General features: G+C 42.9%; 1 protein-coding gene across 4 annotated transcripts in view; it reads left to right on the forward strand.

Moving 5' to 3' along the window:
* The window catches only part of LOC117770414 (noelin-2-like), a 50,062-nt gene extending 42,215 nt beyond the window's left edge, over positions 1 to 7,847 (forward strand). Inside the window, exons 8-9 of one of the 4 annotated variants that reach the window (XR_004615388.1) lie at positions 684 to 1,083; positions 7,830 to 7,847. Coding sequence is in view for 2 of the 4 variants with exons in the window: in XM_034599860.1 (XP_034455751.1) it covers positions 684 to 1,004 (321 nt within the window). In the remaining 2 variants the exon portion in view is untranslated. Of the gene's footprint in view, positions 1 to 683; positions 1,389 to 5,720; positions 5,759 to 7,829 lie in introns of those variants that run through there. The other 3 variants (XR_004615387.1, XM_034599860.1, XM_034599870.1) reach the window with 3 other exon arrangements.
* Positions 7,848 to 14,890: the final 7,043 nt, after the last annotated feature.

Consider the following 14,890-nt stretch of genomic DNA (forward strand, 5'->3'; position numbering starts at 1 on the left):
AAACAAAATAAAAGCCAAAGAACATGAATATGTTTTGTCAGAGGATTTTAAATTTGCAGGTTTCTGCTGTCAGCACATTTGTGTTATCTTCCAGAAGCTGACAGAGACGTTTCTGTATTGAATAACAGTATAATGATAGTCATCGAACATAATGAGCACAATGCTTACTGCAGGTTCTACAACCGTGTGTGTGTGTGTGTGTGTGTGTGTGTGTGTGTGTGTGTGTGTGTGTGTGTGTGTGTGTGTGTGCGTGTGTGTGTGAGTGTGAGAGAGAGAGAGAGCAAGAGAGAGAGACATAAATCTATAAAGATTTACGCACAGGTTTTAATAATAAAAAGTAATGTCATAGTAATTTATTATCGTAATAAAACGCAAACTGTAATAGGAAGTGATTCTGCGTTCGAGTGTCATTAACAACTGCAGGAGAGGAAGCTGCAGACAAACCTCCAACAAACGAAGATGTTGTAGGAAACGGGACATTTGTGTTAATCATGCTGGTTTAATGTGTTTTTCTTTTAATGAACAAATAAAAAATATACGCACAAAAACAGATTTTTTGGACAATTAGATTCTCTTTTAAAGAATCATGACAAAGTTATAGGTAAGTTACAGATGGTTGTGGCTCTCGGCTCAACAGCAAAATACACATCTGGTGATGCCTGTGACTGATTCTCTGTCTCCAGGTGAGTCGTCTGGACCCCCGCTCGCTGGATGTGCTCCACAGCTGGGACACAGGGTTTCCCAAGCGCAGCGCGGGGGAGGCCTTCATGATCTGCGGCACGCTGTACGTCACCAACTCCCACCTGGCCGGGGCCAAGGTCCACTTCGCCTACCACACCAACTCCTCAACGTACGAGTACACCGACATCCCCTTCCACAACCAGTACTCCCACATCAGCATGATGGACTACAACCCCAGAGAGCGAGCGCTGTACACCTGGAACAACGGACACCAGGTCCTGTACAACGTCACACTGTTTCACGTCATCCGGAGCGACGGATAGATCCACGCGTACGGTCAAATATAGAGATATAGCGGAGATGGAGGTTGGTGACAGGTACTGCAACTAACATCACATATACATACACACACAACGGCCGTTCATATCAAGAGGAAAATGATCTGTGTTTGAATTTGAATGCCCTCTAGGCCGCGAACGCTTTTCTGAGCTAATAACTTTACACAATACACGGTTGTCAAACACCAGTCGAAAGGTCACAGACGTATTTACCACAGCGAAGACGAAGATTAACTGCCGCTGCTACGAGGAAGCTGACGGGGAGGAGGAAGTCAGTCAGTTTGAGCTCATCCATGTTCTGTTGCGTTTCATTCTACTCGTGTCTCAAGATGTGATTTTTTGGAAGTTGAGGTCAAATTGTCGGAGGGAAAAAAAAACAGAAAGAAAGAAAGAAAGAAAGAAAGAAAAGTCGGCTTGTGAACTGAATCTCAACCGGAGCGACGACAAACGGCCCTGATGGAGATGTTCTGGGTTTGTGATGTGATTGTGGACGTATTCAGTCTGCATGGTTGTTCATTCAATAAACCTTACTGTCAAACTCGAGTGTTGTTTTCTGTGTTCTGCAGGAGGTTGAGTGGTGGAATCAGTTCTTACCTGTTTTTTAATGCAAACCCGCGTCTGTCTACTGTATATGTTTGCAGGAGTGTTGAAAATGAAAATGAACAGAGATATTTCCCTTCAGGAGATTAGTGGAAACCAAAACCTGAGCTAAAATATGACTTGTTGTATGTATTGCATGTATTGCATCAGATGCATGTAAACAGAAATGTTCTGCTGTTCACATCAAACTCAGGCGAAACCTCCATTCTCTTATGTAGTTGAAAGGAATATTTGTTACTGTACAGTAACTGAACGAAGATCAGCTCCGAAAAATACTTGTTTTGATTCACAAAATCCAGATCAGCAATCAATTTCAACCTGTTCGTAAACCTCCGCCCTCTGATCAAGATCTGCACCAAAATGCAATGATCAATACAAACATTGCAGAACAAGGTTTCAGATCGTGTCACAGGTTTTAATTTAATCTGCAAAACCTTTTTTAAATGGACAGACAAACAGTGTTCGTTGGTCAGAGAGCGTTTATGAGCCCGGAGCAGCAACGTTTTTAACTGAATCTTCTGTGTGATTCCCCCAAAAAGATATTACGACTCACACAGGAGCAGGACGAGAGACGACTGAAGGCTTCATTTGTCCCCAACCAGCGTCCAATGTGTCCTAAAGGTCTCCAAACTGCACTTTGCCAAATTTAATGCTTAATATAACATTAAGACAAGAGCTTAATGATGTCATCCAAGTACTGCAGACAGTAAAATCAGGACTGAGAGAGACAAGTGGCACCTTGTGATGTCATCATGCTCGACATTCTGTTCTCGATTTTGCTTTAATTACAGAATCAACCTTTGAAATTTGGAGTTAAAAATGCGCAGTTCTCTTTCACATGTCGAGTTAATGGCTCCTGGCAACGGCTTCTCTGCATCGAATTTTGTCAAACGAACCAAAACACAGGGGATACCGGTGACACGCTCTCTATGAAGCCACAGTCAGTGTTAATTGTGAGTTCTCCCCTTTGCAGTGATGAGTTTCATTGGTTTTAATTGATCTCACCGGCGTAATGGAGGATGTGCGCTCCAGGGGAGAGTGGCGATTCCAAGCACAGCAAAGGTTAACCTGCTCATTATTATTTAATTGGCTATTATGAGCGGAGGAGGGAGGGCAGTGTCCTCAGAGATTGTGTTCAGCAGTGTTACCTGAGTCCAACATACAATACATCCGTTATACAATCCTCAGTCCAGAGATAAACTGAACTGACGCTGTGCAAACATATGAACGAAAGTGTAGAGACGAAAAAGAGGAGGCAGGTGTAAGAGACGTCTCACACGGGATCAGATGAAGAGAAATATTAAATATGAGTGGATCTGGTTTGTGGAAACATCACAAATGTCCATTCTGTTGCAATCAGACACGACGGCTCCCCAAAAAGTGAAGCCAAAGCGTTTCAGTCGCCCTCTGGTGGCTGGCTGCAGTATGGGTCATAAATCTTGTTAGTAGATGGGACACGGACCAAATTTTCTGACAGTTTCTCTAGTTTTTGTTAGTTTTTATCACGTAGATGTTTGTTTGTTTCATTTTCCCAGTAATTTGGTTTTAATCGTTTATTTGTTGCTATAAAAACGGTGAAACATCACGATTGACAGCGGCGACTGACTCCTGATTGGCCAACTCTACTGCCAACTGATGTTTTTGGCACAAGATGGCTGCCTTTGTATCCACAATATTTCCCCTTGATTGCCAGGAACTTGATAGTGGCAGGAGGTGGCGACACGGCGTCCATCTTTATTTACACGTGGTTGCATTGTTTTTCTTCGGCCTAATTTTTTTATTTAAGACACGTGATTAGCCCAGTGTTGAAATATAAACGTCTCACTTTAACACAAACCTGAAAACGAACCTCGAAAGCCTCAAAACGTCTTCAAACAGACAAGCTAGTGATGCTAACACCCGAGGGGGAAGTCCAATCTCATGTCTCAATAAACTGTGAAGATCATAACGTTGTTTTTTAGAGCCACAGCTTCTGTCAGTCTGCATCAGTGGCTCCTCCGCTCTGTGATTTCCAGAATTTCAAGCGACAGCCTCCAGAGAGAACAGGTGTGAACTCGATGCACCCGTTTCCCTTCCCACACAGAACAAGGCGCCACGCTGATGATTACCGCTGATGAACGGTTAAATGGCCCAGAACTGGGTCGTTTAACGAACTTTAAATTTCGGCATTGAGGTGCAGTCACATTAGGCGTCTGTTTAAGACGGCTCCGCGCTCAGCTCCCAAAATAAGAGGATGCAATGTTTAAACACATATAGTTCATAGGCTGGTAGAGTTAAAATGTGCAAAACAAGGTCGATGATGCACAATCACACTGTTTTTATTGGCCCACTCTTCATATTTGCAGGTTCAAACCAAGAACTCTTTTAGTATATTCAGAAACATATTCATACATATTAATTATAGCCACTTTAAGGCTTGTTATACTTTCAGCATCGTCTTATACCTTTAGGGAATTCTCTTATCTTGAAAACTCTGTGTCATGACAAGCGTGGAAAATGCATTTTTTGGACGCATCAGTGAAACAGCGTCCAAGTTTCTAAACTGCAGTTAATCGTGAATGACTCACAACAATGTTCCACCATTGACCTTTTGAACTCGTCCATTTATTTATTTTTCTAAATAACTTTAAACGATTTGAACATTTTCTGTCCGTCTGTGTGTGGGACTCATATCTGAAAGAACTTGGCACGTGTGTTGTTCAGAGCTCAAGGAAGTGTAGTGTCGAATTTGGTTTGATTTGGAAACGTGATGCATTGTATATTAATAAACTGAATAAACAGGCGACCAGGCGGCTGGGACTCATCAGTAGTGACATTGTGGTTCACAGCAACGACAACTGACTCTCCAGTTTGGGATCAGCTCACTCGAGCTTCACTTTTACAGTTTCACAAAGAAAACTACCACCAGCATCAACACAGGCCAAAGAAACAACGCATTACAAACAGGCAGGTTTAGAACGGACACCGTGAAATGTGATGCTCCACAGTATTTTTGTGTAATTTTCATTTTATTGTATTGTTTTGTTGGACAATAATTTAAATGACGCTGCAGCTTCTCAATGCAGGCGTCTGCACAGCGTTCATCACACGTCCACGTCTGCTGGTGCAGTTTGCGATGTTAGCCTTGCAGACATGTTACGTAACAAGATGGCACAATTTTCTGCTCTCGCTTCTCTCAAGCGAGCGTATTGTTGGATTCACATTGCAGCGACAGACTGAATATAGACTCCCAGAGCATTTACTTCGATTTGCTTCCATCCCTTTGTGCTTCGCTGCCTTTCATTCCTCCATCTCTCTATCTTCTTTATTTGCCCACCTCCCTGCTGTACTTGGCGAGGCCCCAGTCGCTTTGGCACCGTTCCTGCTGCAAGATTCCCTTCCCTCCATCCATCACCATCATTGGCTCAGATTTTCTGCATCGTGAAAGTGCTTCACCGGAAGACCCGCCGGAATTCCACACAGGGCTACACACTCCTGCAATCACACAAACACACAAACACACACACACACACACAGCCCTGGACAAAATGCTGCTTGGCGTGGAATTGACGCCGGATATATCATTTTTACCTTTTTATTTATTCATCTCTGTCTTTCCATCTATCCACTGGCTTTTGTCCCCTGGGCAGATATCAGCCTGATGAATAATTGACTAATGGTAAAAGAGAACACCTGAGGGGGACAAAGGAGGAGGAGAGGGAAACAGAAGAGGGAGAAGTAAAAGTGAGCAACGACACTCTGACAGAAAGAAGCCGAGGAGTCGGATGCACGGCCACATCGATGCCGAGCTGAGACAAATGGCTTGTGATTATGTTTAATTAATGATGGAGAGATCGGCTTATTAAACAAGGACACAGGCTGAAAGAGCAGACTGGGAGGGAGAGAGGGGCAGGTGGCAGGAGGAGGAGGAGGTGCAGGAGGTCAGGGAGGCGGTGGACAACGAGCTGGCAGAGAGGATGTGGGGGTCTCTGAGAGAGCGAGCGAGACGAGAGGCATCAGGTTCCAGCCGGGGCTCGCCTGCAGTTCTATTAATAGAAGTCAGCACATTGGTGACGGGAAGCCAACCAATTAGAACCAAGCTGCACAAACTCACTCTGTCACACACACACACACACACACACACACACACACATTTACAGACTTGTTGTCTCTGTCCCTCATTGTCACCGGGGTCACCTCCTCAGGGACCTTCGTGGGAATCTAACCTGGGCTGCTAATGACGACCCCTCGACCCCGACGTTTGATTGGTCAGGAACGTTGCTGCAAAAGTTGATGATAACTCTTATTAGCCTGAGGGGCTGTGAAGCACTTGGGACCGCTGTGGTTCGGGGTGATGTAAATCAGCGGCTAATTAAGTAATTTTGTGCACAAAGGTTTCGATCTGTTTTAGAAGTTTTCCCGTGGCAGAGCAAACACGAGCGATAGATGGGAGTTGCAGATTCCACCTGTTTCTTCTTGAGGGCCATATTCACCATTTACCACAGGGTTTCACTTTACGTCCACATCCAGATTACACCTTTCCCTAAAGAGCAGCGCGTGTTTGCCAAAAAAAGGGCAACATTTGCTATTTTACAAGTGGGCAGCCTTAGGCTCACATCCATTTTCTCCAAGACGACCAGAAGTGCAGCCTCATTTCCTGAAGTTGCCCACATCCGTGTGCTATGGGACGAAAAGACGGATCAGCAGAAGAGGTTGCCTACTTATCACACGACCGGTGGTTTGATCCCCGGCCTCCTCCTGTCGTGAGTCTGTCTTACTCTTGTATTTTTTCCTGTGAGGTTTTCTTTTACAGTTGGTGCAGATCACAATCACCAATCTCTCTTGAAGATATAATATGTCGTCATTAAAATGTCTAGAAACAACTTCACCTATGTTTAATATTGTGTTGTACAGTGTAAAAAGGGATTACATGCACAATTCACAGTCACACCAGTCTATAATATAAAAACATATAAAATATAATGTACATATAATACATCTCTCAGGTGCCCTCAAGAACGTGCAATAAAAAAAGTATAACTAATGTTACTGAAATATTGATTATAGACCTCGAGGCAACTGGATTTCAGCGCTTTTTAATATTTTTATAATTTGCCCCACTGTTCCGATCCTGCCTAAAAGAAAAAAGAATGATGAACCTTTCTGGAAATGAATCGAGCCAAAAGAACCGCGTTTCCTTCAAAGAGCCGCGACGCCTGCCATTCCTCAGAAGAGCCCACTTTCCGGTTCCCATGAGTTAAACTGGGGACATGCAAATGATGCAATTAAACACACGAGTGAAGTGAGAGAGAGCAGAGACATGTCAGCCACAGAGATCAGATAGTTTTACTTTGTTGTGAGTGTTTAGCTCAGGACGCGGAACGTTTCCCAGCTCGCAGCCCCACATTATCGATTCTCAGCGTTGCTCCATCCTCGCCACCTTCCCCTCTTGTTCCCTTTCATCCTCTAATTTGATCTCCCTCCTTCCCTCGAAGTCTCTCCTCATTGAGATGCTGTCGCTTCCCCCCGCATCCATCAGAGCGTCGCCTCCCTCTCCAGCTCCTCTTATCTCATTACTCTCTCTAATTAGCCCCAAACGAGCCCGTAGGAACCAATAACACGCCTTCACTCACGCATATCAATGAGATTCACACACACACACACACATCTGTAGAGTCATGTTTAATTTGTGTGCATATATGTGTGCGTTTCTATTTGCATTTGTTGAAACGTCCCATGAGTTCGAGCAGACTTTATGCAGACTCATTATGTAATTGATGTGTATGTGTGTGTGTGTGTGTGTGTCTGTGTGGGTGTGTGTATGTGTGTGGCCAGCTTGTTACTCAGCTGGACGCAGGAAATGTGGTGTTTGCTTGGGAACACACACACACACTGTTCACACACACAAACCCACACACAAACAAGCAAACAAATGCAAGTCCCTTTGTGTAGCATTATTCTGAACCACAACCAACCTCATCAGCGTTTTTTTCATATTTATAGGAATCAACATTAATGTGATGTTTTACTTGTTTTTTATTCAGATGTGATGTAAAGTAAATCTATTAACACTCAGACGGTTTTAATTGTGTCGAGTGATGTGTTAAAACCCAGTGAGACGCTTTATCGGTCAGTTGTGTGTGACTGAGTTGGGAAGTAACCCAGGCACAGCTGCAAGTGCAGCTAAACCAACACTCATGCATAAAAGATGAGTCCCTTTCTCTCCCTCACACACACACACACACACACACACACACACACACACACACACACACACACACACACACACACACACACACATTCACACATTCACACACACACATTCACACACCCTATCGAAAAGTGTTTACCTGAGTTTATTGACTAATTTTCTTTTTGTAGGATTTCATTTACCAGTTCGCTGTGTTCCTACAAACTGGACAAACACGGCTCCTCGGTTCCTCTTGTTATTTTTGAACCAGTGTGGATGTGTGCACCTGTGTTTATTTCTGTATTTTACTCCTCTCTCCTCTCCTCACCTCTCTCTCCTCTCCTCTCTCCTCTCTCCTCTCTCCTCTCCTCACCTCTCTCTCCTCTCCTCTCCTCTCTCCTCTCTCCGCTCTCCTCTCTCCTCTCTCCTCTTCCTCTCATCCTCTCCTCTCCTCACCTCTCCTCACCTCTCTCTCCTCTTCCTCTCATCCTCTCATCCTCGTCTCACCCTCTCCTCTCCTCTCCTTACCTCTCCTCTCCTCTCTCTCCTCATCCTCTCATCCTCTCATCTTCGTCTCACCCTCTCCTCTCCTCTCTCTCCTCTTCCTCTCATCCTCTCATCCTCTCATCCTCTCCTCACCTCTCCTCACCTCTCTCTCCTCTTCCTCTCATCCTCATCTCACCCTCTCCTCTCCTCTCCTCTCCTCTTCCTCTCCTCTCCTCAGGCCTCAGTCTGTCTGAGAGGACAGAAAAATACCTCTGGGTGTTTTTTTATCGTCTGCACTCAGCTATGAATCCCTGCCCGTGTGTGAAATGGGTTATGCCATCTCTCCCCGAGCTGCAGCTCAGCCTGCTTGGCCGTTGTGTAATGAATTAACAGCGCTGCCTGTTATGACTGCGTGTGCACGCTCTTCATGGTGAATCAATAGTATCTGTGGAGTGAAAGGAAACAAAATCTCTCATCACTGCCCCCATCACACAGCTGTATCTATTTCCTTTCTTTATTTGAGCATGTCTTTCTTCTTATCTGCCCCCCCACACACCCCCACCCTGTATCCCTCTCATTTCCCTCTTACCCGGGAGCACAAGAGTGACTTGAAGGGCAGAGGATGTGAACACAAATTAACCACAGAGAGCGGGTGAGTGACAGAGGCCGAGAGGAGGAGGAAATGGAGGGATAGACCATGTAAAATAGATGGAAGAAAGCGATTGCCTCCGATATCGATCTGGTAATCCTCATTGTGTTCTCCGGTGATTGTAATCTCCCTCCTGCACAAGAGGAGGAGACGCAGGGAAAAGGGCAAGAGAAGAGAAGGGAGCACACGGAGGGGGGGGGTGGGGGGGGGGGGGGGGGGGGGGGGGGGGGGGGGAAGGATGAGATGCAGAGAGAGGAGGTGCATTGCCATCCAGTGGTGCAGAGAAATGCTGCAGCTTATCGTTTCATTGATAAAGCCCTTGTTGCTGCATGTGTTCTGATCTGTGCTGGTTTGTGTGTTTGAACTCATTCATAACGACACAGACCAGGAGACGTCCGCTCCTCTCAGCCCCGGGTCATTGGCACAGAGGAAGTGGAGCTGAAAACAGTGAACATATGGTCCGTGACACACACTCCGACCTTGACTGTGGTATCTACACGGAGTGTGCATGTGCACATGCAAGAAAATACTCAAACACACATTCACAAAATACAGATTTCTGAGTCCTTTATTTATTCATTTTTTAACATTCTGCATCTGTGCTATATTGCTGTGTGATTTTCAATTGGCTTTAAATTGTTTCTTTTGAACTATTTCCCTTCAATTTTATATTTATTTTATTTTTTTGTATGTAGTGTGTAATGATTGTCGAGTTGTGTTCATGCATTAGCTGACTGTGTGTCGTCTGACGGCAGTGTTTGGTTTTGAGTAAAGATAAAATAGTTTTAAAGCACTCAGATGTTTTGTGAGTGTAGCTTGGATTTTGGGGTTTGTTCTCACTGCTCTGACAAAAAGAAGAAGAAGTTTCTGGAAATAGAAACACTAATAATGCATCTGGATCAAAATGAATAAACAGAGATTATATCCAGACAAACAAGACAAGTGAAAATAGAGTATTTCGAGCGCATCAGCCAAACACTGATAAAACATTTCTTTATTCTTTATTTTCCAGGATCCACTCTGCTTGTAGCATCTAATGCATGATGCTGGTCAGGGGTCAGCAACCTTCCACCACCAAATTGCATGTGACTCTAATCCCATCCCTACTGGCTCCTTAGCTTCGTCCAAAGACGTGGATATTAATTACTTTTTTTATTTTTTGCAGTATTTGTTGTTGGTGTAAAATCAATGTGAAGCCACTTTGAAAGAAATATATTAACATTTTGTCAACCTAGTTGTGCATCATATGCTACATCACAGCCTCTTTGCCAGACTCAGGGGCTCAAGTGGGCCTTTTCCTAAATTAGCTATGGATTCAAAATCCAATAAATACAAAGGTCCTGGAGGAAAAATAGAGGATTTGTTTGCTTTCTCCACGACTGCTGCTGGTTGGCCGGAAGGTTGGATTTGCACCGAGGAAGTTAGAAAACAACAAAAGCAACAAAAAAAAACAAGTGTGATGTTGAAAGACGTTTCCAGAACAAGCGTGCAGCGTCTGGAGGAAGAGTATCTGAGTGGAGTGAAAGGAAAAGAGCAGAAGTTCTACAGAAGGCAGAGCAGAGACGGGGGTTTAAGAAATTAATCAAATCTCCGAACTAGTTATCGTGGCAGCTCAGGAAAAAGTGTGGGAGCGGTGCATGGCGTCCAATGCACGAGAGAACGGTTTAATAAAGTGTCACAGTGTGTTAAGGTTGTACGTGGGATTTTATTAGAGGAGCAATGAGGCCGACACAGAGCAGAAATGAACGTTGTGCTGCACAAAATGATGGACATGAATATCATCTCATCTGATCATGACCATGCACATACCCTGTTCGTAGCTCTCTCTCTCTCTCTCTCTCTCTCTCTCTCTCTCTCTCTCTCTCTCTCTCTCTTTCTCTCTTTAACACACTCACACACACACAGAGCAATTCTTCTGCCTGCCTTTCTTTTTCTCCTCCCACCTCGCAGCTACATAGTGATGACCTCAGGAGTCATTTATTAACATGGATTATATGTCGACAGGAGCAGAACCTGGCAGAAAACCATCAGTTACACCTCCTTCTCTCTCTCTCTCTCTCTCTCTCTCTCTCTCTCTCTCTCTCTCTCTCTCTGGCTCCCTCGCTTTCCCTCTGAGCCAATACACCACCAGAGGTCTGAGAGAGAGATATAAGAAAACAGAGCGAGAGAGAAGGAGAGAGAGAAAGAGAGAGAGAGAGAGATAAGAATTGAAGAAAGAATCCACTTTTCCATTGACCTTTTGGTGGTTCATCATTCAGAAGCCCGCAGGTTTGATTTCCACTCTGTGTTCGAGATGAGCCATCGATAACTGTGCTGTTAGTGTCAAGCAGCTACTGATTCTGCTCTGACTCTGACTCCGGGATCTGAGGAGACGACGGATAACTCTGTCTCTGTCCGCAACCCCCCCCCCCCCCCTTTTATACACTGGTGCTAGACAGATATTTTAAATTGGTTCCAGTGGCTCAACAGTCCAGGAACCGATGATTGTTTCTTTAATAAAAAAAAGCCCATTAACGACAGTTGATGATACGAATGGCTTTTAAATTTTTGAGACAAATTGGAAGTTTAACATAACATATCAACTGTTAATAGTTTTAAGTATGCTAAACTTAAATATACATAAATATCATAAATAAAACCGACACTAAATAACAGTTTGAGTCCTTAATATAGCTAAATAGTCCAAACTCATGGATCTTGATGAAAGAAAATCCTCAGACATGTTTAGCAGAAAAATCTGGATCTAGTGAATTTAAATGTAGTTTCATAAGGAAACTGTTGGGCCTCGGTGGACGTACGTGCTTTCGTTTTGTGTCAATCAAACAATTCTGACTCTAATGATTCATGTACAGTAAAAAGATATGTATCAGTCATCAGAACGTTTTTAGAGAATTGGGTAATCCTGTAAACCCACCACTTCCTCAGAAACTTTATGACACTGTTTGTGTGTGTGTGTATGTGTATGTGCGTGAACTCTGTACACATCACATGTTAAAAACAGACTGGTTTCACTTCAACATGTATTTGACTGAGCGGACAGAGAACATCTCAGCTCTTGTCATGAAGCAGGTGGGAGCTCAACCAGACTCAAACCTGAGGTTCGACACAAAACACATTTAAATTATTCAAACTTTTGAACCCGTTTTCTTTACAGAATGGTCAAAGTACATCTGATACACTGAACCTCTTATTAATGCTCCTCACATTTTCTAATTGAAGTTAGAATATAATAGTTAAATCATTTACCCTAATGATTTATTCTTAATTAAGAATAAGCTATATTATTAATGATTACAGTAATGTTATTATTTGTCAATGCACTAGAAGCACTACAGTGTAGATCAAACGTTAGTGTTGTTTATTTGCTGATCCAAACCATTTAACCAATAACCAACATCTGCAATTTCTGCTTATTAATGTAACCGACTGTAAATATTCACAGGCGCAGTGAACACATGTTTCCAGACCTGTGAGAGTTCATTTAAATCATATTTAATAAAACATAAACACATCGGTTGCTTATTATCCCAGGATTATAACCTAGTTTTAATCTGAGTCCAGGTGACAACTGGTCAATACTTCAAAATACTCCAGACTTCAAATACCACGTTCAAGAGGCCAAAAACATGTTTTGTGAGGCCACCATGACCTTGACCTTCGACCTTCGACCTTTGACCATCAAAATCGAATCAAGTCATCCTTGAGTCGAAGTGAACGTTTGTACTAAATTCGAAGAAATTCCCTTGAGTTGTTCTTGAGCTATTGTGTTCACAAGAGAGGGACGAACCGACGGAGGACTACGGGTTGGACGCACAACCGGAGAACGTAAAGTCTCCAGCCGCTGGCTCTCGCCGGTGTGGAGGTAATAAATCATAATGTAACATAAAGAGCAGAGACAAGTGAGGGAGGGAGGGAGGGAGGGAGGGAGGTTCGCTGTTGGATGAGTTTCCCTTGTAGAGGTGGATCAATATTTATACTCTCAGCAATCGTATTTCCTTTTTTTTTTTTTTCAATTATCTACCGAATCAAATGTTACCACACTGACATGTCTTGGGGTTATTGTGAATCAAATATCTGTAATATTTGTTTTTGATGAGCAGCAGCTCACAATAAAATATTTCGTTTTTCAAAGAGAATTGAAAATAAAAGTAAAATCTGCATGTTTTGTTTTAGGGTGACAGTAAAAAACCTCAATATTGTGTGTAAAAAGAAACTTTTCCCTTTTTTTATTCATTTAGTGTCTCAGAAACACAGCCACTATCTTCAAGGTGAATGGGGCTGGTATATGTAAATGTATTTCTTCCCAATGTTCTTTTGAACTGACGTTATTAATGTGTGCCTGATGTGCAAAGCACAAGGCCAACACATTGTTACTCACCATTCTTATTATGTGTATTTCGGTATGAAGTTCAAATCGAACTAGAAAATACATTTCCTGCTGAAAAAGCAGAATAAATGATGAGCTGCTGAAATGCTTTGCTGAATCAAGCTGAAAATATGAGAAGTCTTTCATGAATTTACAGAAAATAAACATTGACAAGGACGAATATGAACTGAACTAGTTGAATAGCTTGAGAAGAATTGCATAACTGAAAAAACTGTGAGTTTAAGTGAAGAGTTTGAAATTGAAGTCTGTACTTAAAGTAAATGGAAACTGAAATGACTTCACTGAAAAGAACAGTTAAACAGCAGAATAATAATCCTTAACGTTTGTTTTTACCTATCGTGACGTCACCCATTGGTTTATGAACTGCCGTTTTGAAGCCGAGGGTTTCGAATTTGCTCAGCGCCATCTTGGCGTTTTGGAGCCAGACTGAGGTGGAAGTGACCATATTTGAACAAAGAGGAGGAGCTGGGTCTGACCTCTGACCTCTCAACTAGAGGAGTGTAAACACGCCCACCTACACCGGCTACTGACCACAGCGAGCTCCTGACTGCGCTGAGAACTAGCTGCTAACACGGTTAGCTTCCATCATCTGAGGTAACGTACGTAATTATTAAGTAATCTGAAAAGTGCACATGTCAGCATTATATTTCACGGGAGTAATGAATCGTAGCAGAAGTTGCTGTAAAATTTTGCAACACACTCAAATATTTTTTCAACACTGCTTTATGAACTGTGTGACTCGTGATGAATAACGGCTCCTGGACTGTTTCCATCTCTTTTTCCATCTCTATCATTACAGTTAAACTACACACTGTAAAACATTTTAAAGGTAAGAGCAGCTTGTGTTCCTCCGGGTTTGGACTTTACTCTTACGCTGCACAGACGACTGCATCGAGTGCTGTGAGGTTTTAAATGAAATACTACGTTACTACTGTGCTTTCTTAATTCTAACATTTATACAGTCCGTGGTTTTAACCTTTAATTGTCACCGGGTTGCAATCGTATCACCAGAAGCATCATTTACTCATCTGATCCGAGCTGTAATTTATGACTCAGGTTATAAAATATATCTACTTCACCAAATTGTGGTTTGTTATCGCTGATTTCACTTCTGTGACTCTTAACAAGCCTTTCAATTTCTCTCTCTCTTCTTTATTTATTTATTTATTTATTTCAACTTCACACACCCACATTTACACACTAACACACACACACGCTCACACACACACACACATACAGACACACATCATATGAATGCTTTGTCTACACAGGTATAGGAAAAAGAACGTTTATTCAACTGATAAGATTTGACAGAAGAGAGAGATCAGTTGATTTCATGTTCACGAGGAAGCGGTAAAGACGTAAATTCATCCACAGATAGGAAGACGTCGTCAGGAGGGTTCTGGTTCCAGGGCACAGGAGAAAAGACGAGACTGGAGGGAGACAAAGAAGACAGATGTTCAATTTAAGAGACAGAATCAAACACATGTCAACATTACTGCAGTCTAACAGTCAAGACTCAAGAGCAGCCACAGTTCTCAAGGCACCATGTACCAGGTTGTGACCTCGACTTGTTATAA

Source organism: Hippoglossus hippoglossus, chromosome 1 (assembly GCF_009819705.1).
Source record: "Hippoglossus hippoglossus isolate fHipHip1 chromosome 1, fHipHip1.pri, whole genome shotgun sequence".
Taxonomy (NCBI): domain Eukaryota; kingdom Metazoa; phylum Chordata; class Actinopteri; order Pleuronectiformes; family Pleuronectidae; genus Hippoglossus; species Hippoglossus hippoglossus.